Source organism: Cynocephalus volans, chromosome 6 (assembly GCF_027409185.1).
Source record: "Cynocephalus volans isolate mCynVol1 chromosome 6, mCynVol1.pri, whole genome shotgun sequence".
Lineage (NCBI taxonomy): Eukaryota > Metazoa > Chordata > Mammalia > Dermoptera > Cynocephalidae > Cynocephalus > Cynocephalus volans.
In genome coordinates this window covers 92,961,261-92,988,641 of record NC_084465.1, presented here as the reverse complement: position 1 = coordinate 92,988,641, position 27,381 = coordinate 92,961,261, and the positions used below count along the sequence as shown (strand labels likewise).

General features: G+C 54.4%; 1 protein-coding gene across 5 annotated transcripts in view; it reads left to right on the top strand.

Moving 5' to 3' along the window:
- Positions 1 to 1,160: 1,160 nt before the first annotated feature.
- Positions 1,161 to 27,381, top strand: part of CRHR2 (corticotropin releasing hormone receptor 2) — a 40,603-nt gene continuing 14,382 nt past the window's right edge. For 2 of the 5 annotated variants that reach the window (XM_063099732.1, XM_063099731.1), the window contains exons 1-4: positions 1,161 to 1,390; positions 9,465 to 9,558; positions 14,762 to 14,887; positions 26,279 to 26,364. In XM_063099732.1, coding sequence (XP_062955802.1) covers positions 1,214 to 1,390; positions 9,465 to 9,558; positions 14,762 to 14,887; positions 26,279 to 26,364 — 483 coding nt within the window. In that variant the 5' untranslated portion in view covers positions 1,161 to 1,213. Of the gene's footprint in view, positions 1,391 to 9,464; positions 9,559 to 14,482; positions 14,609 to 14,761; positions 14,888 to 26,278; positions 26,365 to 27,381 lie in introns of those variants that run through there. The other 3 variants (XM_063099736.1, XM_063099734.1, XM_063099733.1) reach the window with 2 other exon arrangements.

Genomic DNA, 27,381 nt, shown 5'->3' with positions numbered 1-27,381 from the left:
CTGCCTGGAGGAAGGGGCTAGAGGGGAGGAGGCCCTGAAGGACAGAAATGTGTCCCAGGCTGGGAGACCAGAGGGAGCACAGAATGTCTGGGTTTCTTGCACTTGGGTGGAGTTCTCCAAGGCCGCCACCCACCCCGTGTGCACCTCCAGGAGAAAGCTGCCAGGTCCCCCCTTAATCTCATTCCTCAGATGCTTTCCCCTCAGATCCTAACAACCACCGATATTGCCGCAGCTGCTGCTTAAGCTTTTAAACTCCCTGCCCCAGGCCACCCACGAGGAACAGTTCCTGAGGCTGCTTCTGTGGCTCCCAAAGAACAGGCCTCACCTTGGAAGGCATGAGCAGCCCCAGGTGGGACCCATTCCACCTGAGGATCGCTGGGCCGTTTACTGAAACATACAGACTCCTGGTCCCATCCGGTCTATGTAATCCAAATGTCCAGGTGGGCCTGGGCATTGCTGTATTTGTTGTCTTGATCTTGGGTTTTTTAAAGCATTTTATTTTGATATAATTTCAAATGTACAAAAAATGTGGAAGAATGATCCAGAGCATATCTATATACCACTTCCCCAGACTTACCAATGATTTACATTTTGCCCCATGTGCTTTACTGTCTGTCTCTGTATCTATCTATGCATGTGTATTTCTAAATCATTTGCAAATAAGTTAGAAACACTAACTTTAACCCTAAATGTGCATTTTCTAAGAGCAAGAACGTTCTCTTACCTACTCACAGGCAGTTATCAAAATGAGGAAGTTTAGCATCATTACAGTACTACTATTTAACTGGCATCTACATTTAAATCTCAGTCACCCAGGTAGGCATTGGTGCCTACTCAAAGCCCACCCAGATAATTAGAATCTGCCTGCAGTGCTGGGAGGGCTGGTCCAGATGAGACCCAGGGCAGCCCACCCTGTATTCAGGCAGGGGCCATAGTCTGAGCCCCCTCATCCCTTCCTCAATCCCCCTCTCCCCACCATGAAGAGCTACAGCCCAGGCAATGCTGGCCAGCTGATGAAAGGCATTAACCCCTTCTCTGCAGGCTGGAGGGAGAGTTTGGCCCTTTGGCTGCCAGGGCAGAAGCAGCTGCCCAGTGCCAGCTATAAATAACCTGGAGAGGGCGGGCTGTGGGGCAGTGTCGCCACTTCCTTGGGAGGGAGGTGGGTGGAGAATGCCCCTGGTGCCCAGGACCTTACCTTGGCCTCCCTGAGCCAATGGGGAGGGACAGGCCCAGGGGAGAGGCAGGCCGAGGTGGCACTGGGGCAGCAGGTGGGCATGCTCCAGTCCTGTCCCTAGCTGCCACCAGCATGGGGGGTCCCTCAGGGACCCCAGGCCTCCTCCATGTCCCACACCTCCTTCTCTGCCTGCTCTGCGTCCTCCCACTGCTCCAAGTAAGTGCTGGGGGTAGGGAGCTCCTGCTTTCATGAGGTGGGGAGGTAGTAGGTCTCAGGGCTTGGTGGTCTGGTTGGGCTCGGAGACCCCCGTGTCTGATGGTGGGATGGAAATCTCATGCCTGAATGAGGGGCAGGTAGTGGAGGAATAAAACTCTGATGCCAGCCAGGATGGGACAGGGAGGCTTGTGGCTGAGCAGAGGACTCTGAGGTGACACCCTAGTGTCCAAGACCTGCCCTTCCACAGGTCCAGAAGTTCCCTGTCCCCTGCCCATTCTCTCCCCTCCCCAGTGATCCTCCCCCCCCCCTTTCTGCAAGATCCTTAACTCTTCCCCACCCTGGCTCTGGCCTTCCCCCCACCAGCCCACCAAGATCTGCCTCCCACCCAGGGCTGCCTCGTCCCTAGCCCTTCTCTTAGTGCCTGAATGGGGCAGCCTGGTCCCAAATGAGCCATGGAGCAGAGGGGACACTGAGAAAACCCACCTCTCCAGGGTTTCTCAGGACTCTGGGCTTCTCCCAACCACACCCCGCACCCTTTGGCCAGAGATGGGGTCTGCCATGGGAGCTGGGTGAAGGGGTTGAGAGCACCATAGAGAAAGCCTGTGGGGGAGACTAGGAAGGGGAACTCCCAGAAACAGATGCAGAGGGATCCACCTCCAACCCTTCCCCCATCCCCGTTCTATAGATGGCGATACCAAGGCTCAGAGAGGGAGGCGGCCTGTCCTAAGCCACACTTTTCATGAGGAAGAGCCACAAAGTAAAAGGGCCCAGAGGTCAAGGAGGGGACAGAGTCAGGCTAGACATCAAGAGAACTGTTCTTGTCCTGACTCTGCCACAGAGCAGCCTCAGAGACCATTTTCTGGGCCTCAATGTCCCTGTATACACAAGGAAGCTAATTCATCCAACAGGCACTCAGCAGGTGTGGAGTAAGCATCCGCTGGCTGTGGCAGAGTGGCTTTGCTGATAAGACCAATGCAAGTCCTTGCTCTGAGTTTGATGTGTGACCTTGGACAGGTGACTCACATTTTCCAAGCCTCAGTTTCCTCACTGGTAAAATGAGGAGGATATCAGTGCTTGTCAAACAGGGCATAGAGCAAGCATTTGGTAAGTGCCAGCTTTGTGCAGGCACCACAGATGGAGCATGAAGATACCAGGGTCCCTGCCCTCGCTGGGGCCTCACCATGTGGAGGGGAGGGGTGGCAGGTGGGTACCATGCTGAGGTGTGGTCAGTGCCCTGATGGGCAGATGGCCCCTAGACCAACCAGAACCCTTGAATGGCATTTCAGACTGCAGCTGGGGTGGGTGGAGGCAGTGGGGAGGGCCCACCATCCACCCCTCCACCTCAGACGTCCAGGCCCCAAGCTCTTCTGCCCCTGCCCACTTGCTCTCAGGGTAAGTGCCTCCCAAGAGAGCTGGGTGTTGGGGAAGGGTTGCCCTCTAGCCCTTCGCTCAGGGGCCACGCTTCCAGCGCCCAGGCTGCCTAGACCAAGAGAGCTTATGCTCCACTGCTCCAGAGCCAGGCCCGGCGGACTGTCTGTGGCAGTGTGTCCTGGGTTCTGGAGACCTCAGAGGCAACAGGGTGGGCTCAGCTTCCCTCTGAGTTAGCCCAGGCCCTGCCCCCAGCTCTCCCCACAATCCCAGACTGAGACAGAGACTAGTTACTTGCCCAGAGTTACTCAGCATGTAATCAGCCCAGCTTTCCTTGTGCTGGACCTTCCTGGTAATGGGATTTATTTCTGGGTCCTTGGCCAACTATTCTGAGATTTCTCTTCGCCTGTGAAATGAAAATATGAGACCTGGAGCAGGCAGTGAGGAGGGAAGTCAGCCAGAGGGGCTCGGCTTCCAGCTCTCTCATTTATTCAACCAGCATTTAACAAGGACCACACTGGCAAGGACCCAGGGTGAGAAGACCAGCCTGGGGCTCCTGCCCTTGTGGAATTCATAGTCCAAGAGGCCTGGTGGGAAGGAAGGATGGCAAGGAAATAAGCGTATATTTACCAACTCTGGCAATTGGGACTAAGAAAACGAGTGTGCAGATGTGAGAGCCCTGACAGGATGGGGGACAGCAGGGGTGGAGATGGGGGGGGGTCCAAGAGGAGGTAAGTAAAGGGGAGAGCAAGGGGGTGGGAAGGCCCTGGGGCCTAACCCTGAGAAGAGAGCCTTGGTGGGTCCTTGTGGGATCTGATTTTTATCCCCAGGGCATGGGGAGCTCTCCAAGCAGGGGAGGGACCTGATGGGATTTGCAAGGGATTTGCAATTGTGAAAGTTTCTGCAGGTGATTTTAAGTGGAGAGCATGCTCTGACTTAGCCAGCCAAGCCTTGACCCCTTGCTCTTGGGCTCCTTTGGAGGACTTGGGAGCAGCTTGGGAGGCAGTGCTATGATCCTGCAGCTGTCCTGTGCACCAGGCCCTGTGCTAAGTGCCTTACTCCAACATGGCAGGGTGGGGACATTTATTTACAGATGGGAAATGGAGGTTCAGAGAGGCCAAGCAATATCTCCAAAGCCTTTCAGTGTAGCCTTTCGAGCTACTTACCCCCCTCCCTGTGAAGACCCCAGGAGTCCACCAGCCCCTCTTGGCTGGGTCCAGCCCCTCAGACCTGTGGACAGTGAGACACTCTCCCCCAGGGTCTCAGGACAGCCTTCCTGTGGCCTCTTGCTCCAGGTCCTGGCTTCTGGTGGGGTCACCAAAGAGAAGGGACACAGAGAAGTTGCTAGCAGTCTCTGATGACCAGCCCCAGGTGCCTGGCCCACCCCCCTAACCTGCGCAGCCCTGTCCAAAGACCAAGGCAGGGCCCTGCACACCCCACCCTCCCCACCACACACAATCAGGGTCTGCAGGGCTGGGGCTCAAGGGCAATTTGCCAGAAGCTAATTCATCTAATGACTTTTCCCAAAAATTTAATTCCCTTTTGAGTAATTTCTAAACTAATTTAATCTCTGTTTTTGCCATTTTTTTTTTTGGTGTCTGAGTACTTTTTTAAAAAAACAGTTTGTCTGAGGCTCTGCCTACCTAATTTTGTGTTTCTCATAAATCTCAAATTTGCAGCACTTTATGGATTATGGCCCATTCTGTATCCTCTCAGCTGTCATTTTCTACTTTATCTAATTTAAACATTTTAAGGACTCCTCAGCCAGTTTGTCTAAAGTCACTTTACTCAAAATTCTGATTTTTTTAAGATGTCTTTTTAAATTAGGGTGGGGAAGGATAGATTATCAATAAGCTGATTTTGCTTATTGTATTGAACAGCTGCACAGGCTTATCATGTGTCCTAGGCACTAACATACAGTACCTATTTTAAGCTTCACGACAACCTGAGGAGATAAGACCATCTGCGTCCCCATTTTAAAGATGAGGAAGCTGAGGCGAGGTCATGTGCATGGGGTCACTCCACCAGCAAGTGGCAGGGCCAGGATTCCAACCAGGCAGCCCCACTTCAGATTCCCTTCCCTTAAAATATCTTTTTTGTGACCCGTAAGGGGATCGCAACCCTTGGCTTGGTGTCGTCTGCACTGCGCTCAGCCAGTGAGCGCACTGGCCATCCCTATATAGGATCCGAACCCACGGCCGGGAGCGCTGCTGCGCTCCCAGCCGCCACAGGCCAGCCCAATTGTTATTTAATTTTAATGTCAAGCTATTTTTAGGACATTCGGACAGATGTTAAAACAAATCAGAAGGGGGTGACTTTGAAGCAAATGGGACATTAGATGAGTTGATGATTAAGGAGATAGTCGTAGGGCAAGTGACCCATTCCAGGGCCTCCAGCTGGCCAGCTCCCCCACCTTTATTGGGCCCTGGTACTCCAGCCCACCCCTCCCTTCCCACCCTCCCCCAGACATCTGTGTAGAGGACCCACTACAGGTGAGGGGGAGGAACAGGGAAGGGGGAGACACAGGGGAACTTCAGGAGGGCCTGGAAACTTCCCAGGGGTGCTGGAGGCTGCTGAATGAGGACTGGATGGAGAGAGGGGCAACCCAGGGAGAGGAGCCTGCCCCAGCGAAGATGCGGGATGGGAAGCCCTTCGGAGCTGCCAGGGGTCTTGGAGTCCTCATTGGAGGTCCGACCTCCTGTAAATTAGAACCGAGTGGAAGCCTGCCGAGGCTCTGCCTCCACCTCCCCTCCCTGCTTCATCTGTCCCTCCTCCCCCTTGTCCTCCCTTGCCCTTCCTCCCTTCCCTCTGCCTCCTCCTCCCGCCTACCCTCCATTTCTCTACCCCTCTCACCCTCTCCTTTCCCCCCCATCTCCCTCCCTCCCCTGACTGTGCGCTCCCTGAGAGGCTGAATGAAAGTAAACCCTGGGAAGGAACCCACCCCTCCCCGCTGAGTCCTCTCTGACCTTGGGCAGCGGAAGGAGGGGAGGGGGGAGTCACCCCCATTCCCCTCTGCTCTCTGGCAGCCTGGGCCCAGGATCTGTGGTCCTGTAAATCTCCCCAGCTTAGACTAAGGGCTAAATTTAGATGGAAGCTATGTCGCCAGGCCCAGGAGGGAACACTAGGCTGGGCCAGACCCCCTGTCTCCAGAGAGGTGACACCTCGGTGGCCTATCTGGCCTCCGAGGCACAGGTTCCACCTGACCAAAGACAAGGAAGAGCAGCTGGAGTGTGGTCTGGCCACTGCCTCCTCCTAGGCCAGGGCCTGCTTCCCACCCATGCCAGGCACACGAAGGCTGGAACCAGGACCTGGGCCCTCACGGAAGGCTGGCCTCATAGCAGAAGTTCAGAGAAACCATATAGCAGGAAGAGCCCAGAACCTGAGCTCCTGGAGTTGTGGGTGGGGGCAGCTCCACCTGGCCAAGGGGTGGCCTCACTCATCCACCAGTCAGTCAGTCAGAGGTGTTGTGAGGCTTAAATGGGCTGTGTTATATAAAGCTTTTAGAGCCCAGCCAGCACCCAGCAAGGCAGAGGTGTCCCCTTCCTGCCTCCCTCCCCTCCCTCCACTTCCCACAGGTGCTGCTGCTTCCTGCCCCTGAGCCTTTGCTCAGCAGCTCCTGTCCTGGGGTCCTCCCAAGCACTCATGGGCACTGCTGAGGAGCAGCTCGGGGAGGGAGGTGGGGGCTGAGCTCTCAGGGGCTGTGTCCATGGAAAGAGTACTGAGGGCCAGGGAGGCCCCTGCTGGTGGGACAGCTGGGGAAGGAGGAGCACACATTTCTAGGAAGCATTTCTGTAGGGGAAGGGCTTGAGCTAGGCTTTGAAATGCCCTGTAATGGGCCTCAAATCCCCCATCTCTGAGCTCGCTAACCAGATCCTCCTAAAGCCCTTGACAGGAGCCGCCACTGAGCGCATGCCTTCTGTACGCCAGGCTCCTGACGTACAGTAGTTTGTTTAACGCACACAAAAATCCTATAGGATTTGTTTTATCCCAACGTTAAAGATGAGACTAAGGCTCAGAGAAGTTAAGTGGCTTTGCCAAGGCCACACAGCTAAGGAGCAGCATCCCAGAACTCTGAACACGGGGTTGTTTGCACTGTATCCATTCCGGGAGCTCATCTCACAGGCCTTGGAATGGGACTATTCATGACATGTCCTGCCTTCCCTGGTCTGTCTGACCATGTGCCTTCTGAGGATGCTGGCCTCTCCTTGCTCCCTCCTCTCTGCCCACCCGTCACCACCACCACCAGGGGCTCTGCCTGAAGTAGGCACCTGCAGACTATGTCGTGGGTTTGAATTGAGTCAAATCCACCAACCAGCCCCTCAAGGAGAATGAATATCTTTGGCTGTGCCAGCTTTTTGGACCAGCAGAGAAGCTACAGAAGATGGAGCCAACTGGTAGTTCGTCCAAAAGCCACTTCTGCTCTGCTCTGCCTGAGAGCCTGCCTCAATGCTCAGCACGACCACCCACACTGCCCCCAACAAAGGGCTGGGCTCAGGAAGCAGACTTAGCCACAGCCTGAGGTCACAGCATCTGAGAGAGGACAGCCCACACTACCTGAGTCCTGGGGGAGGAGGCCCCCGCCCTGCTCCCCCAGGCTCAGAGCCAGGTGACAGACCTATAATAAGGTCAAACAGGTCATCTGAGTGGCAGGGGGTGCTTTGAGAGAAAGAGCTTTGAGAGATGGCGTCTGAGATGCAAAGTCTGTGTGAGCCTGAAGGTCCACCATTCACACTGCCTGCTCCCGGTTGAGCACTACCTGGGGTCGGGGTTCGCTGCAAAGGGGGTGATGAGTCAGGCATAGAGCCCTCACTCCTCCACATCCAACTGAGGGAAGGCCTGAGCATTCCTCTTGGAAGGGCCCAGGGCCCAGAGCACTCCCTCCCCTGCCCTCCCCTCCCTTCCCCTGCCCACCTCATCCAGGCAGGCTGCTCGCTGAGCCAGCAAGGCCTTGCTGATGTCCAAGAAGCTCAGCTGAGGAGCTCCAGCAGCCCCTGTGATTTGTGAACAGCAAGACCATGGCCCCTAGTGTTTGTCCTGCAGGCCAAGCAGCCAGAGCTTCCAGCTGACAGCTCAGGTAGCCCTTATAGCACTGAGACACACACACTAAATACACACACGCAATGCACACCCCTGCTCCCCTACATTGCCCCCTGCAGCCAGTGTCATGGGCGAGAGTTTGGCAGAATGCAGAGGCAGTAGGTGCCTGTAAAGGGTGTCTGTGCCCTGCCCTAGGCTCCTGGGAGGGGGCAGGTGGCAGCACTCTTCCCCCATCTGACCAGGGAGGTCATTAATTAGAAGCTCCAGCACAGCGTGATGAGGCTGAGCGTGCTGCCTCCAGCCCCAACACAGGAAGTGGACTGAACCCATGTGGGGAACGTGATGTTTGAGGACTGTTGGGCTCTGGCGCATGGGGACATCCTGGGACAAACATTGACCCAGCTGCCCGGCAGGGAACATCTGACAGGCAAGAGAAAGAGTAGGGGCTGCCCACTAGTGGAGCAGTGCCTTCTGGAATCCCAGAACCAGGAATGTCAGGGTTGGAAAGGGCACAAAAGTCACCTCGTACATGCACACAAGTGTGCGTCCTCACGCACACACTGGCCACACAGGAAAAGCAGTGGCACTGGGAGGACTAGTGGACGAGGGTTGGAATTTCAGAGTCCATTGCTCTCATTCAGTCCTACGCCATGCATCTTCCAGCCTCTGCCTGCGCATGTGCTCTACCTAGGATGCACTTTCTCGCAGTGCTGTATCAGCTGGGCAAACTCCTACTCAGCCTTTGAAGCCCACATCAGCATGACCTCTTCCACGAGGCTACCCCAGCCCACCTCAGGAAATAGTACCTGCTGTAAAGCTGGTTACCCATCTATCTGTCCCACCAGAAGATGGTCCCCTCAAGGGCGGACGTGACCACATCTATTTTCTCTCCGTGCCCGGCACCCACTCTGATTATTTTTTTCAGGAGATGGGGTCCTGGGTGGCTTTTGTCTTTGGGCAGGATTGCCACTGTTGCGCCAATCATGTCTGCTCCCTGTGGAGTGCCTGGACTGGCACCGGGCACCTTCCTTTTTCCCTACTCATCCTTTTGGTTGCCCTCAAAGTGCCATCTCTTTCAGGAAGCCTTCCCTATCTTCCCACATCCAGGTTAGGTGACTCTCCCATGTATGAACCTCACATCCTTCATTGTAACTGCATGTTTAATTGTGTGACAGGGAAACAAAGTTAAGTCATGCACTCTCCTCCCCTCCCTTTTACACTTTCTTAGTCTAGGGGATCCCTACCTGGCCTGGGACTACCCCAAGGACACTCACTGTGTCCTCCAGCCAGCCTGACATATAGTAGGTGTTCCACAAATACTTGTTGTGTGAATGACAGTTGGTAGACACCGCCACCCAGCTTTGCTGATGGAAGGACATGGGCCCCATCACAGGGGCACATCCACCCTGAGGAGGAGACAGTTTGGGGGGCCAAGGGATGGACAGAGCAGACTCCTGCCCTGGAGGTGATACTGCACTGGGCCACCTCTAAGGCCTATTTAGGGTTCCAGGTCTGGCCTGGCCACTGCTGTTCTGTGTGGCCTTGGGCATTTCCCTCCTGTTTCTCCCTCTGTTCGATAGAGGTGAGAGGATCAGAGTAAGAGGCAGACATGTGCTGTCAATGGCTAGCCAGGGCATGACATCTGACCCTCATCCCTGCTATTCCCTAGGAAGCCAGGCTGAGCCACGTCCCCGAAAACCAGCCCCTGTGGGCACTGCTGGAGCAGTACTGCCACATGGTCACGACCCTCGTCAACCTCTCAGGTATGCATGCCCCCCACCCCCCCAGGCAAACCCAGGAGATGAGGTGGGCCCTGAGGCTTGGAGGCAGGAAGAGGCTCTCCTGCACCAGCCCAAGCTCACTGGAGGCTTCCAGTCCTGATTTGGTCTCTGCCTTGCTGGAGGTCGTTGGGCAGTCCCCTTCCCCATTTGAGGCACAGGCTCTTCACTGATGATGAAGGGCTTGGCTGGGAGTCCTCTTCCTGCTCCCAGCTTCCTGCATCGGCACCCAAAGGAAGTCAGCTGGGCTGCACTCAGGAACCCAAGGAGGGGCAACCCCTCCGCTTTCATCTCAGGCGAGACAGGCAGAAGGTGTAAAACATTCTCTGGTTGCCGTAGCTGCAGGTGTCACCTCCTGGAAAGGACCTGCCAAGCAGCAGCCAGGTCCTGAGTTCTGACCACTCAGAGTTTCCCAGTGGCTGAGTCACATAGTCAGAGTCAGGTGCCGAAAAGCTTAGAAGAGCCCTGGGCTGTCATGCAGAGAGAGGTCCCCAGGGCCCTGCCCGGTGTCCTGGCCTTCCTAGGTCTGCACCCACAAGGAAGCAGCGTGGAAGGAGGAGGGCTGGGTGGGCTGGGGCTGCCCCTCGGGTCTGGAGTCGCTGCCAGGGCACAAGGGGACAAAGACGCTCACCAGCACCGGATGCCTACGCCAGGCACGGAGCAGGAGGGTCTGGCTGCCCACTCTCCTTCCAGCGGGTGGCCCAGCGCTCAGGTGCTGGGGCAGACAGACCCAGTCTGGGCCCTAGCTCCGCCTACGAGCAGCCATGTGGCCTCGGACAAGTCATCACCTAGCCCATCTGTGCGAGTTTCCCTGGGCTGCCATAACCGAGTCCCAGACTGGGGGGCTTAAACAACAGACATTTATTTTCTCACAGTTCTGGAGGCTGCAAGTCCAAGATCAAAGTGTCAGCAGGGTTGGTCCCTTCTGAGGCCTCTCTCCTTGGCTTGCAGATGGCCATCTTCTCCCTGTGTCTGCACGTGGTCTTCCTTCTATGTGTCTGTGTCCTAATCTCTTCTTAGAAGGACACCAATCATATTGGGTCCACTAATCCAATTACCTAAATTTTACCATAATTACCTCTTCAAAGACCCTATATCCAAACAAGTCCTCTGAATCTCGTGGATAGAGTCCCACTTCTCCAAACACAAGCCCCCCTCCCTGCTTAACTTCAAATATCATTCGTCTGTTTGCAAAAGGGATCCATATAATTTATATAAAATTTGGAAAAAAATTTTTTAAGAAGAAGACCATAACCACTTATTATCCCACAACCCAGGAATTTTTATAATGTCTTATATCCCCCAGGAGTTTATGGAGCCATAGAACCTCATGAATTATTTTTCTTTTTCTTTTTTATTTTTTTACAAAACTGGGATGATACCGTGTCCATGGTGTTGCAACCTGCTTTTTCCTCTCATAACTCAGAGTGAACAGTTCCCCACGTCATTAAATATTCATCCACCACACGGCTGGTGACGCTGCCTAGCAGCCACTGTGAGGACACTTCATTAACCTTGGACCTGAGGTGGACGTGGAGGCTGATAGGAAGCCCCTCAGGATTCAGAAGTAATTCCTTAAGTCCCCACATGGCAGTGGCTCGGGAGGGTGGGAGAGGGGAATTCCTTTTCCTTCTCTGGGCATCCACTTGCCCATCTGTAAAAGGTGGGATTGGATGGTCTCTGAGGGCCCTTTCTAGTCCCACAGCCTGGTCCCATGGTTCGACATGAAGACACCAAGCCACCTCTGTCCCAAGGTGGAGTGGCATAGGGTGGGGAAAGGGTGTCTGGCCTGGGGGCATTGTCCCCAGTGCCACAAGGCAAGAATTGGGCACCTTCAAGCCCCTCCTGAGCCTCCATGTCCTCACAGCCCCATTGCAACTCCCAGGAAACTCCACAACTTTGCCCCAGCTCTGCCTGGGACACTTCCTGTCTATGCAGCGTAACTGAGGACAGCCTCTCAGAGATGCAGAGACACACTCTGTCCCCTTACATCCTGTTTTCCAGCTGACATTTGAGTGGTGGGAGTTGAATGAGAGAATGTGTGTGATTGGTGAGGACGCGTGACTGTGACAGTGGTTCTGTTGTGCTCTGCACACCTATTTGATGTCACATGTTAGGCTGTGCAATAGGTGTATCTGACCTGACCTGGAACTGTCCACTGCTACCACAGCTGACATCAGCGGTGGGCTATGGGCTGGGCGCAGGGCACCAGAGGCACCTCCCTCACCCCATGCTGCCCATGACGTGCAGGGGTCATCACAGCACCCGTCACACTTCCCTAAACTTATTTGCCGACCTGTCCCCACCAGCCCGTGGACACACATACTGTCCCAAATACTTCTCCCCGATGTCTGGTCTTGGTCTGGGACAGGGCTGGCCCATAGCCCTGGGAAACCACCCACTACCATCCCAGGGGCCTCCCACCTACCTCTACTTCCTTAGTTAGCAAAGAGTCTCTAAACTTTGTTTATCTGTAGTTGGATTTGATTTAATTGAGGAAAGTTTGGGCTCATTTTAATTTCTTCCTTATTTACCTATGTGCAAACACTAAAGTGAGATGTAAAATCAGTTCTTCCAAAATGGCTAACTTTTCCAGTTTCCCCTCTGTCACATCTATAATAACCGACAACTGTGCCTATGATAGTAAGATCGATGAAGAAATGCCCCACATCCCAGAGACCAGGGGACCTTGGGTCTGTGGGTCTGTGCTCAGGACCCAAATGTCCATGCAGGATACAGAATAGCCTTTGGCTCTGACATCAAAATGGTCACTTCCCAGAGGGACCTTTGTTACATATGCTCTCCCGGGTAAAAGCAATCCAGGTCACCCACGCTAACCCTCTATTCTGCAGAAATCTGCATGTGAGACGAGAAGTCTTTGGTCTCTGGTCACTGAGAGCTCACCACCTCCTGAGATAGCTGTGTCCCCCGCAGTGGCTCTGGTGATAGCAGAGTTAACAGCTTAAGCATGGCCCCACACATGAAGGAGACTATTTCCAGGAATGACAAGGGCTGACCCCCCAGCCACACTCTGGCCTGTGTGGGACCCTATGGGGCAGTGCTCAGTCTGGGAACTGGGTACAGGACTCTGTCTAGGGCTGGGGTCAGGACTCAGGTCTGAGGCTGGGGTCGAGACTCAACTTATCCTCCCCTGCTCTTGGCATGGTCATTAGGGAGACTATGGGACCTCTGCAGCTGCCCAGAGCTGAGCCAGGGGCTCTAAGTGTCCATTCAGGAGGCAGGGGACAGACCTGGCTGGCTGCTCTGTGCCTTGTACCTGCCAGTCAACAGGCCCTGGAGGGATTCCAGGACTCAGTCCTGGTGTCAGTGATCTCTCACTCACTCGCTCTGCACAGGCAGTGACAGCAACATTAATATGGAGGCTGGTGAGATGGCAGTGCATGAAGGCAGTCTTGCCGCCCCTGCCTCTCCCTGCACAGGGCACAGTGCTGGGTCAGGGTGGTTTCGGCCTTCTCTGGCAGCTTCCGTTCTAGTAGAGGCTGACAAGTGGGACAGGACTGGTTCCCAGCTCTCTCTGCCCTGAATATAGAAACGCACAGGTATGTCTTCCCCAGGCTTTGCATCTCCTACTCAGAACCAGAACTGGGAGTGGCCTCAGAGAACATTTCACTGATGGGGAAGGCTCCAGAAGAGAGAGCAAGAGTCCTGCCTGGCGTGACATGGCAGAAAGAGTAGAGACAGAGGCAGGACCAGCAGACAACCTGGGTTGGAGCATGCTGTGCCCCAGGCCCTATTTCCTGAGCCTAAGGCCCCCACGCAGCTGGTAGGAGCAGCAGGCCCACCCTGGGAACCCCCAGCTTGCAGCCACAACTAGTTACCAAGTAGGCAGTCCTGAGGAGGCCTAAGGAAATTCCCAGTAAAGGTTTTTAGCTCCTCTACACCTTCTGTGGGGCCTGATTTTTTCCCTCTACTGGTGTGAAAACCAGCCTCAAGTGGCCCTGGCCACGCTAGGAGGAAGAGAGACACATTCTTTCTGGTGCTCAGGGCACTGAGACCCAGGTGTTTGAAGCCTTCCAGATAATTTCAAGAGATTTCTAGACTTCACCTAGACTTCTCCTGTCTCACTGTATTTCAATGCTATCGCCCCAGTCACCCAAGCGGGAGACCCTGCCTCCTGGCTCCTGCTCAAAGCCACCCTCCGCTCTCCTCTCCAGTCCCTCCTTACCAGGTTTGGGTCTCCCTCCCAAATCTCTCCAACCCAGCTGCCACGGCCTGGTTCAGGTCTTCATCCATCCAGGCCAACCTTCAGTGGCCTGCCTGCCTCCGTCGAGGCCGCTCCAATCCGTTTCCTTCCCAGAGGCTACAGGAGATTTTCTAGGGCGCGAATCTGCCCGTGGAAGACCGTCTGTCCCCAGCTCCCCTCCAGAGTCCTCGCTCAGGGAGAAGAAACTCAGACGGAGAGCCGCCCAACTTTGGCTGGCAGTTGTCCCCCGGCGAGGGTGGCTGCAGTGGGTTCCACGGGCGGGAGCGCTTTGCTGCCTCCTGCAGCGCCAGGGCCTGCGATCCGCGGAAGGGGCATTCCGTCACCTCAGGCCCATGCTCCCCAGTCTCCTCCTTTGGACCTGGCGGGTGAAAGAGAGCGGGGACCTGCGAAGGCGGGCCGGGCCAGGCGGGGGCCGGGGCTGGAGGTGGGGCCGCGCCGAGAGGAACCGCCCGGTCCCGCCCCCGGCGCCGCCATTGGCCGCGGTGCAGCGTGTGGACCCGCAGCCCCGCGGATCCTCTCCGGAAAGGTCCCGACTTGGCAGCTCCGGGCGATTGGGCGCGGGCCCCGGAGGCTGCCCGGCTGGTCGGGGCTGGGCTGGCAGGGGCCGGGACCCGGCGCGCTCCCCGCCGCGCACTCTCGCCCCGGTCCCTCGCAGCCCCGCCGGGCGCGCACTCCCACTCCCTCTCCGCGCGCGGCTCCGGGGCGCGATGGACGCGGCACTGCTCCACAGCCTGCTGGAGGCCAACTGCAGCCTGGCGCTGGCCGAAGAGCTGCTCTTGGACGGCTGGGGGACGCCCCTGGACCCCGAGGGTAGGCGGGAGGCGAGCGGACCGAGGCGGCGCGGGCTCCTTCCCCGACGCTGTCGGTGCGCGCAGGACCCCGCGCTCCCAGCGCCCTGCCTCCCGCGCCGCCCCACGCCTCCGGCGACCCCTTGAGCCCCGCTCCGCTCTCTCCCGTCGCCAGGTCCCTACAGCTACTGCAACAGGACCTTGGACCAGATCGGAACGTGCTGGCCCCAGAGTGCGGCCGGAGCCCTCGTGGAGAGGCCGTGCCCCGAGTATTTTAACGGCATCAAGTACAACACGACCCGTGAGTGCCCCCGGGCCCTGGTGGCTGTCTCTGCGCCCGCCTCCCAGGAAAGCGGTTTAGGGAGGGGGAGGGTTGTGGACCCTGCGTTGGACTGCTGAGGGCCATGGTTCTGTCATAACACTGGAGTTAAGGACCCCTGCTAATGTTGGGGGCGCGCCTCCTACCCTTACCCCCGGTACAGCTTCTAACCTCAGTAAGGCAGTGGTTTGCCCACACTTCCCGTGCTCCGTGCGGTGGGAGCCGAGAAAGAGGAGAAGGAAACACGTCTTCCTCTTTGAGGGTATGCTCCAGGTGCCTGAAACCCCCCCCCCCCCAGTTAGGGGTTTCATCTTTGTGTTAGACAATGCTCCCTCCACCCCGGAGGGGAGCGTGGCGGCAGGCGCCACGCTGAGTCCCTGCTTCCCAGGGTGAGTGCAGTGATCATACTCTTTACTACCGGAGAGGAGAGGCGACAGAAAAAAATGGGGTGAGAGAGTATGTTGGAGGGGGCCTGCAGAGCATAGACACTGCAGAGCCAGACGGCGTGGGGTGTCGCCTCTTCCCTAACCAGATGTCCTGAGACTGGCCCTCTGGGCTGTGAGTCAGGGGCCGTGGGCAGCATTACTCCTGAGCCCCAGGTAATGCCTGGTGTCTGAATCAGGACCACCTCCCACCTCCCAGGGAGAACAGCCTGCACCCTCTCTCCTACTGGCAAATCACAGGCTGGCTAGACGCTGCCTGGGGAAGAGGGCAGCTGAGGTTGCTGGAGTTACACAGCCTCTGGGTAGGAGGTTCACTAGGGGTTCTGGGTGTGGGGGTGTGTGTAGGTACCTATGTGTATGCCCAGTGGAAGGTCTGATGGCAGCCACGTGTGAGGTCTGCCTGAGGCTGTGGGCACAGCAATCACCGCCCATCCTGAACCCCCCTCTTGTCTCCAGCCCTACCCCACCAACAGAGCACCCACTGAGACCCTATGTGAGGGGCTGTTTGTCTGAAGCTCCTCATCCTGGAAACATCCTCTTGAGTGTCTGTGTCTGAACAATGTCCTAACCTCCAACACCACCACCACCACACATACACACACGCACACATGCGTGCCTCTCCAAGCTCTCAGAGGCCAAGGCCCTTGCTATCAGAGCTGGTTAGAAGGCAAGACAACAGTGCCTGAATCTGATGCCAAGCGGCACTCCCCTGGCTGTGCCAGCCGAGGGCTCTGGGGGGGCCCAGGAGCAGTCGTGCTGTGAGGAATGCAAGGCCAGAGGTGCTCCTCATGGAAGGGGGTGAGAGATGTGGTGGGACTGGTGAGGAAGTTTTCTGCATAATCTGAGAGCGTGCTTCCTGTCTGTGATTAAAACAGATCTCCCTGGGAGAAAGTGAGGTCCCAGAGCTAGGAAACGTGCAAGCAGAAGGAATGACGTCCCTGCTCCTTCCCAGTCCTGACATTATTAAACTGTATTTTTAGGACCCTGTGAGCTGGCTGGGATGGGGCAGTTGAGATCAGCATGCCTGATTCAGAGGGGGGCCGGAGACTAGGGCCATGCAACTCAACAAATCCTTTGAACTCGAGGGAACTCTGCTTTGGTTCTTACCCCAGCCTGGGCTATACCCTGTCCTCTCAGGATAGGGTATAGCCCAGAGCCCCTGCAGGCACGGCCTGGGATTCTTCTTCATAGCAGAACTGAGTGCAGTATTACTCCGTCAATTTATTGAACACCTACTATGTGCCACCACTGCACACTTGGCACTGTATTGAGGCCCTCCTTCACAATTGCAACAGACAAAAAGGATACAAAGTGACAGATGCCCTGATGGGGGACAGCAAGGGGACTATGGGAATGGGGGCTGGGGACAGGGAAGACTTCCCAAAGCAGGTGCCACAGCTCATACCAGACTGCTCACATCAAATCAAATGAGAAGCTGAAGAAAGGTCAGGGTGACACCAAGACTGGTAAATGTAGCGTGGATTAGCCCCTGGTAGCCAAGGAACAATTTTCGTCATTTTGACCAAAGTATTGCCCTCACTGTAACTGCTGGAGAAGGAGGGGAGCAGTTGGGGGCAGAAAGCACTGCCACTGACCAGCACCTGGGGCCGTGAGGGCGTGAGGGTGGCAGTGTCAGCCCAGGTGGGAAGAGCAAAGACAGCTAATGGCCATGGAAATGCGTGATTGATTTTCCTCCCCCACCTAGCTCCCCTGGCCGCTGCTTCCTCCTTCTCTGTTGGCCTTTTCAGTGGGATCCTCCTTTAGACAGAAGGAACAGGGAGAAAATAACTTCCATGAGAAGCCTGGGGGAAGAGGAGGAAGAGTCCAGGCTCTGCTTTTGTTAGGCTACAAGACAAAGCCCCACTGAAGCCTCATGCCTCAGAGGGCAGGAACTGCCTGGTGAAAGCAGCTTAGGCATTAGTCCCTGGGATCTTTCAACTCAGTAGAACATAGAGAATATGAACCTAACTACCAAGTGCTGACCATTTTCCAAGTGCCAGTTACTACAGAGAGCTTTGTAATGCAACTCGTCCCCACTCCCCCTGAAATACGCACTGCTTTTATGCCCATATTGCAGATGAGAACACTGAGACTCAGAGACATGAACTAACTTGTTTAAGGTTCTCATCAGCTCCCATGCACCCAGTGCAGACAGGGGAGTCCACAGCCTTCACTCTTAACCATGGGGCAATGCTGCCTCCATGAGAGACATTCAGTTTGCGAGGAGAGTTTAAAAGGACTGAAAGAAGACGCATGCCTCCAGCCCAGAGGGTGAGAGAGGACTTAACCCTCTGAGTAGGACTTCTGTGAGCAGGTAGGATTTTAGCAGGCGAATGTGTAATATGTCCTCAGAAAGCAACTTTGCTGGGTTAAGCAGAGAAGAGATTTGTGAAAAGGACATTGGGGAGCTTATGGAATCACTGAGTTGGCTGGAGAACCAGATTTGGGGCACCCAGCCAGGAACTCGGGGCAGAGTTGGCCCAGTGAGGAGACCTCTGAGTGAGGGGACTCCCTGAGTGGCCCTACTGCCATCACAGCCCTGGAGTCTTAAGCTCCCTGCAGTATCCCTGGAGAGGCATTCTCTCCATCTCTATTTCAAGGGCCCCCTCTTCACTGATTCCTGGTAGATGCATATGGTGGGTGGGGCAAGTGTGTGGGGCTCCAGGTCACATCAAGCTCTGGTTGCAGGGAAGCCTGGGAAGGTGAGGGTCTGGCATTTCAGCTCTGTGGGATAACTCCCCAAGGCTTTCCTGAGACTAGATTCAAATCCTGGGTAGCCAAAAACAATCCTAAATGTCCATACACAGTATAACTGGGGCAAGTCCCCTCCCCTTCCTGGGCCTCAGTCTCCCTATCTGTGGGGAGAAGGGAAGTGGATTCACACGGCAGTGGTTTGGCCAGAGGCGGGCACTTCCATGCCATGTTCCTCCCACCATTCCACATGGAATCCTCTGAGCCTGTCTCTGTGCGTGCCTCTCTCCATGTCTGCCCTGTTGTCTCCCTGTCTCTGTTTCTGTTTCTCTCTCTGTGTGGTTCTTCCTGCCTCTCTCTGGGTGCATTTCTGTGTCTCTTACTGTGTGTATGTCTTTATATCTTTCTCAGTTTCTTTTTCTTGTCTGTGCTTCTCCCCACCCCCACCCCACTGCCCTCTCCAGCTCCCTCCCTCTCTCCTTCCCTATACTCTTCTCCATCTCCCCTGTCTCTGTCCTTCTCTGTGTCCCCAAATTCTTTGTCTTTCCCTGCTCAGTCTTTCATTCTGTCTGCCCTACTCTGGCCCCTCTTGCCTGTCCCTGTGGTCCTTGTGGCTGCAGAGGAGGGTCCTGCTGCCTCCCTCCTGGACATGGTCCATTTTCTTCCTGCAGAATCACTAAACGCAGCTTGGCTCAGCCCCAGCCTCCTTGATCTTGGGCTGGGCCACCTGTACTGAGGCATCTGCCAGAAGGGGGGAGAAGGGACACCCTGCCTACCCTAACCCCACAGGGAGGGCTGGGGGGCCCTACTTCCCAGAACCCCACTCTAGAGACGTGCTATAGCACACATGAGCTAAGTGGTCTCCAGCCAGGGGGGTCTACCATTGGGTCTGCCTTCTTATGCAGGAATCCCATCTTCAGCCCTAAGGGGCAAGCGTGAAAGAAAGTCTGGGCCCTGCCCTTGGGGAGCCTCAGGCTCCTTGAAGATGAGACTTGCACAAATCAACACTCATAGATTGGAAAGAGGGGCTTGGTGGGCACTGGGGCATTCCTGGGAAGCTTCCTAGAGAGGATGGGCCTTGAAGGTCTTGGAGCAGCAGGGATGTCACATTTGTTGAGAACATACTTGGTGCAGGGGTGCAGCTTCAGGGAGGGTCCCAAATAGACCCTACCCTCTGGGTTGAGGGAGTAAAAGCTGTGACTCCAGAAACTCAGGCCTGCGATCTCATTCTGTAGTGAGACCTGATCACACTCTGACTATGTTCCATTTTCCAAGGGCTGGAAGTTACCCTGAATGGGAGAACTGTTTCCCTGGTGGGAGAGAGCAAAGGTGGGATGGCATGGCCATCCATGGAGCCCCTGGAAGGCAGGTTCAGGTCTCACACATCTTTGAGGAGCTTATCCCTCCACTCTCCTCCCCATTGTGCATTAGGTCAGAGGCTGCAGCACCCTTCCCTGTCTACTCCCCACCCACCAGCACCCAAAGCAGAGTCTGGAACCTAAAGATCTCCTGAAGGAGGAGCCCCATTCCCCAGTGACCCAAAGGGCTCCTTGGCTGGGCCCCAAGTGCAGTCGTCTGGGCCCTGCTGACAGCCCACCTCAAACCAGGCACTCAGAATCTGGCAGGAACCTCCCTTCACAGCTCCTGCAGGGGTGGGTGGCTGGGGTGAGGGGAGTGGGAGGAAGCTGGGCCCAGATTCAAGAGGGCTGGATCTAAGTCCCGGCTTTGCCATGATTCACTGAACGAATGGCAGGCCCTGCTTGTCCAAGTCTTAGTTTTCTTACCTGTGTGAAGGGGACAGAGAATATACTGACCTCAGGAAGCCATGTCAGGTTGGGGAGACAACACCACCTGGAGCTCACTGTGGACTGCTAAGGTATTGTCAGCAAGGGAGCAGGAGGGGAGGGGATAGAGGTGGCCTGGGGCCGGGGAGAGTGTGGGAGAGTCTTGCTATGCCAAGGATGGCTAACCTCGGTCTGGGGTGGTGTGGCCTTCTGGATGTTGTCTTGGGAGGGGCAGTCTGTCTGACCAGACTGAAAAGGTCTGGCCCTCAAAGGCCTCTAGAGAGAAGTGGCTGTGGCCCCTGGAGGGACAGACACAGGCTCTGCCAGCAGAGACGTCTTCTCCCTACGTTACTGTATAGGAACCATGGGTTGAGAGCCAGTTTTTATTATGGCCATGCCACTCACTTTGTGAGTCACATTTGGGCAGGTTTTGCCCCTTCATTGGGCCTCAGTTTCTCTGCACTAGGTGGGGGGGGCTCGATGAGTTCTAGTGGCCCCCTTGCCCTAATGCTCCTCAGTTCCCTGAAAGCCTCTGCCTCAAGAGTCCCGTGCTCCCCTCTCTGCAGGCCAGTGTCATGGTGATGAGCCCATGCATTGAGCATTGCTAGGGATGGCTGGAGGGAGGGAGGACTGCACAATAGAGGCTGGCCTGGGGCAGGTGTCTCCTCCCTCCGCACCTCTCCTGGGGAGGACAATGATCTCACACCACAAGCTGCGTTCCAGTCACACCCCTTCCCTTTTTCATGGACCCAGCGTGGTCTCCATTACACTGCTCAATGCCTCTGTGACTCAGTTTCCCCACTGCCTCCTGTAAGTATGGGCCACACACCCCCCACCCCACCCCCACCCCGGCATGGGCGATATTCAAGGGTGACAAGGCAACGTGAGTGAAAAGTCCTGCAGAAATAGTGAGCTGAGGGTTTCTGGAAGTCCAGAACAGACAGTCAAGGCCCAGAAGGCAATGCCCACACGACAGTAAAGAGATGGAATAGAAGTTCCCTGGTCCACATCCCAGACATCACAAGCAGATGGTCCTGGGGGGGCCTTTCCCATCCAGTGACTGGGATTAGCAGTGGTAGACTCCTAATCTCCTAACCCAGCACTGCTTCTAGGTCAGGCTGTGTCTGAGATTGGATGAACATCACCAGCTCCCTGCTCCGCACCACCACCACCAATGTGTTATGATCAGATCAAGACAGAAATGTGCAAGGTGGGCCCTGGAGCCGTCCAATTCTAATTAGCCTGCAGCAGCATCCAAGCCAAGCAGGAGTGTAAACTCAGGGGCATGCACCTTGTTTGGGAAGCTCAGGGGAACTGTGCTGTTGGCACCACAGCTATGCCCCTGACCACCCAGCTTTGGCCACGCTTCCCCAGTGGTCTCTTAACTGGGGATGAATGTAATTAGTCATGCCCCACAGTGTCATTGTCCAGTCCAGGCACTGGAGGCCAGGCTAGGGGAAGAGATTGGCTGGGAGGTTTTTTCCAAGGAAAGTAAGAAAGGTGATCCAATGTCAGGGTCAAAAATTTCCCAGCAAGCTCCCAAGCCAGACTGGAAGGAGACAGCTAGATCTGGAGTAGCACGACTCCAGGCAGTAAGGTGATTGAGGATGGGATATCTGACCCATAGGCATTTTCTTCTGGGGATCTGGGCACCAAGTAGGAAAGAGCCTGCAGAGATGGCTCAGCTGGCTGCACCTGCTGGCACACAGTGTAGCAGGGAGATCCTCTCCCTTCCAGAAACACTGCCTCCAGGGTCTCCCATGAGAAGTGTGTCCCTGGGGAAGAGATCTTGTTATGCCTCTTAATTGTTGGGTGATCCTGGACATGTTGCTCTCCCTCTTTGCATCCCACCAGACCAAATGAGGGAGAAGTTGCCTGCCTCTCCTAAAGTCCCAAGCAGATATCTGCTGACTCAGTTTCCTACGTGCTTCCCTTGCAATGGTCAAGGCTTTCATGCCTGGAATCTGGAGGATGCTGCCCATAGGCTTGCTGTTTGAGACTGACATCCCTCCCCCACACGGGGTTGAACTATATTATCCGCAGTTCTGGTGGCAGGGTCAGCCTACCAAGTTCTGGCAGTGAAGGTCTGTGTGTGAGACCTATATGCCACCTACATGTATGTGTGACCATTCTGTATTTGCCACATTGCTTGGTGGAGCTTGGGCATCTGAATTGTCAAACTGTCCTCTTGACCTGCTCTGAGCCTCTCATCCTCAATGAGTTCCCTAGTAACCTAGGCAACAGCATCAGCTTTGGTCCATCCTGAGGCCCCTATGTATTCAGCTCTGTGCAGTGCTTAAGAAAAGGTCAGAGAAGAGGACAACCCAGGGCTGGTCCTAAGGGAGTCTCAGCTTTGTTGTGGAGAAGGTAAACTCTGCTCCAGGGAGTCCCTGGGCTGGTTGGAAAAGCATGCCCCTTTGCAGGAATCAGTGAGAGAACAATCCCAGCTCAGGGTGAGCCAGGCAGAAGTGAGCATCTGGACCCTTGGGGAGCTGCAGCAGCCATGGAAACAAGCTGGAGGAACTGGGGCTGATGCTGGGCCTTGAAGAGCGGCATGAATTAGCTTGACCTCCTTGGGCTGGCCCCAAGGTAATGGTCGGAATACTGAGTGGGAAGGCTGGGTCTTAGGAGCTCTCCAAGGTTCCCCACCTGCAGAGATGGTGAAGGACTAGGAGCGGTGCAGTCCTGCTATCCGTGGTGCTGAAAGTTCTATGTACTGTGCAGTGATCTCATTCCATCAATAAATATTGCTTCTGGTCCTCCCCACCTCTCTGTCATCACCTTCTCCCCTTCACTTCTTGTTATTTTTTTTCCAGGTATCCAATGACCACATTGGTGCCCTTTACCACAGTCTCACCCACTCTTTCCCCCATGCCCAACCTGTCTCTTGCACTCTTTCTGCAATAACTACCACCAAAAATTGTCCCTCAAGTTCTCTGTCTTCCATGATACCAGTTAGAACATCAGAGGTAGAAGTGCCAGCCTGGGAAGCATCTGAAAGTGATATAGGAAGGTTTGGAGTTGTCACAATGGCTTGGTTGTGCTACTGACGTTTAGTAGATTAGGAAGTCCACACAACAAACGATTGACTCATCTGAGATGCCAATAGCATCATTGGGAACCAGTTTACATTACTTTTTTTGTGAGGGAAAACTGAGGCCAAGAGGAAAGAGACTTATCCATGGTCATCTAACCAGCCAGACACAAAACTACAGCTAGAATATAGGCCCCCATCTGCTAGCCAGGCTTCTGGACCACCCCAGGTGACTGCCTGAACCCAGGAACTCTTATCAAAGTGTCAGTGTCTGAAAGGGGCAGAGCCCATTGCAATGGGGGCTTCTGACAGGCCAGGGCCACTCTGGGTATCTCCAGGGCAAAGGGATCCAGTAAGAGAAGACCCTGCCTGCATTAAGTCATCCAGACCCTAATGCCCCTGGCAGGCCACACCGCACACCACTGGCATCGATCCTCGGCAGGGGCACCTGTGTTGCTGTGGTAACAGGCACCCACCTCACTGCATCCAGCCCCACGATTCTGGCCTGGCCACCTGCCCTCAGACTTTGCGTGCCCACCTGCCTGTGGTTCCTGGAGGGGACTCTTCCTGTCATACTCTCTCCTATCCGAGGCTGTGCCTGAGGGCTTGGCGCCCTCATTAGCTGCAGTGGACAGCTCCCCTGAAGGGCTTCTGTCTTCCAGTCCTCTGTCCCCAGTGTCTGTAGCCAGAACCTCCTCCCCTGCTTTCCAAGGTTCAACCCACGTGTACTCATGGCTCACTCCTGAGGGCCACTGGAGTCACTCCAGTGACTTCAATATGGTCTCTGCTTACTTGTCTGTCCCCGGAGAGCTCAAGTTCAGTAGCAAAGAAAATAAGGCTTAGGTCCAAAAAGATGAAGTCCATAATGAATTATGACAAATGCTCTAAAATAGATTTTTGGTTTTTACACTATGGGTTGTGGCACAATAGAGAACCATGGAGTCAGTTTAGTGGGTCATGACCACAATTTGTATATGAAATGAATAGAATACATTGGAATAAAATAGAAAGAAAAATATAGCTATGGTCAAAATGAATTTTGCTTTTTGGCTGTGGATTCAGGGGTGTGTGTGTGTGTGTGTGTTTACTGGGTTGTGACACAAAATGTGTGTGTTATTGTGGGTCAAGGGCAATAAAGTGTGAAAGCTATGTGCCAGGAGATGGGAAGATACGGAGGAGGTGCTTAGAAGAAAAAGAAAGGGATTGCTTCGGACCCAGGGTGCTGGGGAAAGCTCCATAGAGGAGGTGTGTTTGAGCAGGGGGTTGCAAGACCAGCAGGAGTTTGTCTGTGAGCAGTGTACGAGGAGCTGCTTAAAGGGGTGGATCAGCACAGAGCTGGTGTGTGCCGGGCCTTTTGGTGCAAATGTCACCTGCCATGCGAAGTGCTGGAGATGGGTCAGGAAACTTGGGCTGGAGCCCAGGTGTCGAGGGCCTTGAATAGCATGCCAAGAAAGCTGGACTTTATTCTTGAGAGCAATGAAGAGCTGTGATGGCTTTTAAGCAGAAATCAACAAGGTTGAGGGGGGCAAAGTAAGAAGGACGGAGTCGAGAGAGGAGGCTGTTTTGCCAGTCCAGGTGAGAGGACTAGAGAGACAGTGGAGGGATGGGCAGGAGGGATGGATTCTGGGAAAAGCCAAGGAGGAGGAGAATTCACAGAACTTGGGACGCCAAGGGCATTGGCGTGAGGGGCAGGAAAGGTCTCCGATTTGTAGCATCTCTCTTCTGACCCCCTTCCATCTGCAAGCCCACCCCATGGTCGGTGCCTCTGTGAGATATGCTACTTGGGAAATGAGATGATACTCAGGGAGCCCATAGATGGATCAGAGACAAGACTCACTCACCTGGACAACTCAAGGCTGGTCATGAGGCAAGGGCTGGAGTATGGGGTGCAGACAGTCAGGACTGGGCGTGCTCAGGAGAAGAGAGAGAGAGAGAGATGGGCCTCGTGCTGACAGGCCCAGGAGGCAGGAATAGGCCAGTAACGTCCCTGAGTTTGAAAAATCTATGAGCTCCAAGCACCAAATTATAAAACAGTTAAGCTAATAGAATCTCCCCCATTGTTTTTGCTCTCCAGCAAGTGCTCTTTAATAATTCCATTGCTTTTAACTCACTGTTGGCTCAACGGAAGCAGGTTTTTAAGTAACTTAATTATTTCTGAACTCACTGCTTCCAAAAACAATCTAAGATTCCCCTTCCAGCTCTGTGACTCTGTGTTCTGTGAGCTATTCATTTTAATTAGCTTTATGTTGTATATCTAACATAAGCCAAAAAGAAAAACCCACAAACAGCTGCCCATTAGCTGGAGAGCAGAACCCTGGTACAAATCACCCCCAAACAATCATTCAAAATTTGTAATCAAGTGGGAGACATAAGATACATACTAATCTGTAAAGCAGAGGAGAGGCAGGCTAAGGGCTTTGGGCGTTCTCAGGTGGGAGGCTTCCTCCTGGTGGGAGGTTAAGGGAAGGCTACCTCGAGGGGGTGGCTTAAGAACCAGACCTTGACAGGCAGAGGTAGGATTGAGAGAAAGGCAAATATGAGCACTTTTCAACCTTCATGTATTTCCCTTTGACAAAACCTGCACTTTCATACATCAGACACTGATGCTCCAAAATGTCTTTTTATACATCACGTTCCAACTTTAATTCAGAGGCCACTTCTCAAACACTTAGAGACTTCATATAGTGGTCTTCCAGGCAGCAGCAGCTCAAGAACAGCAGCACAGCCCTGTGTCCCCAAATATCCATCATGCTTATTTACCACTCCTCAATAGCCTAGAGGTTAAGCACATAAAACTTGAAGCCAGACTTTCTGGGTTTGGATCCTCTTGTCATCTTTGTATCTTTGGCAAGTAGCTTACTCTCTTTGTGTCTCAGTCTCCTCCTCTGTAAATTAGGTTAATATTAGTACCAACATCATAGGATTGTTGTGAGGAAGGAATGGACAAGCGTATCTAAAGCAGTCAGAAGAGGACCCATTACATGGGAAACACAGGCTATGTAAACGGCAGCTATTATTAGCACGGAAGTGCTGACACTGGAGGAAGAAGAATGGATTTTGTAAATATAAAATGATTGCAATGAGGAAGGAAATTATTTGGCATGCTAAGAGTAATGAATCTTCAGCCACAACCCAGTGCTCACAACTGGCTTCAGTTTTGAAGCAAAGGAACAAAATGAAAGAAACTGCTAGTCAAAGATTGTATCTAAAATGGGTTTTAGCCTGCCTTTTAGCTGCTATGTAAGATGAGACTTTTGTGCTATTTTCACATAAATGGCTTTCCTGTAAACTTTCAGACCCGTGTTGTGTCCCGGCCCAGGGGAGCTGAGAATTATGGACCTTATTCTGTGGGCACCAGGGAGCTAGAGAGGGTTCTTGAGGAGGGGAGTGACCTGACTCTTGGTGGTGGCATCTTTTGCAGGGAACGCCTACCGACAATGCTTGGAGAATGGGATGTGGGCTTCAAGGATCAATTACTCACAGTGTGAGCCCATTTTGGATGACAAGGTGAGTGGCCCCTACCTTCCCCAACCTTGGTTCTCACGCAGTTGTTAGGAGACAGGTTGAGCACAGAAGACCCCAGGGGTAGCAGAACCAGATCTTGCATCACCTGACTACTCCTTTCTGCACCTCCTACCCCTGCCTCTAATGTCCTGCCCTGTGTGCAGTGACACTGTGGCAGGGTCAGAGAAAAAGGCTATGGGGTCTCACCTCCAGGAGAGCTTGGGCTGGTGAAGGACACAGGCAAGGTGGCATGTAACACAGAAAGGGAATGGCCGTGTAACCAGTGCTCCCCAACATCTGACAGGCTGTATGACCATGCATTCTCCTCCTCTGCGCCTCAGTTTCCCCATCTGGCATTCTGATTCTGTAGCTCCATGGGAAGCTGGGTCCTGCTCAGACCTCCCCAGCCCTGCTCTGGCTCTCACTCTGGAACTGGCTTCTGCACAGCCCGAGGTGCCAGCTCCCTTCCCCTATGAAGCTGTGCCTCATTCCTGACTCAAAATGATTCATCTTGGCTCCATTCTCCTCCTCATTTGCCCAACACAGTCCCCAGTGGGGCTGGAACTTTTCCCTAAATGAAGTCCAAGTTCAGAGGGAAAAATGTCTGCCTACCCTGAGAAAGTGATTCTACAGAATGTAAGCCAGTGGGGTTCTGCAGTGAGAACCACAGAGGGGCAGGCAGGATGGGTCATGGGATTTGGAGAGAAAGGGGCTCCCTCCAGCCTGCTGCCCTCACTGATCCACTCTTACAGCCCCTCCAGCAGTGGCAAATCAAAGTGGGGGATGGGAGGGTGGCCCACCCTGGCAGGAAGGGGTATTTTATCACTGACTTTGTTTAGAAGTGCATAGACTGACTTTTACTCAGTTTGGATTGTAGTATTCCTAAATCTGCAGCCGGTGCATCCCTCATTATGGTGCCCAGCACAGACCGATCCCAGTGCACCCCCAGACCTCCCTCGGTCACTTCTTCTGAGGCAGGAGGGCAGCTGGTTCCCATTATACAGATGTCAAGACCAAGAC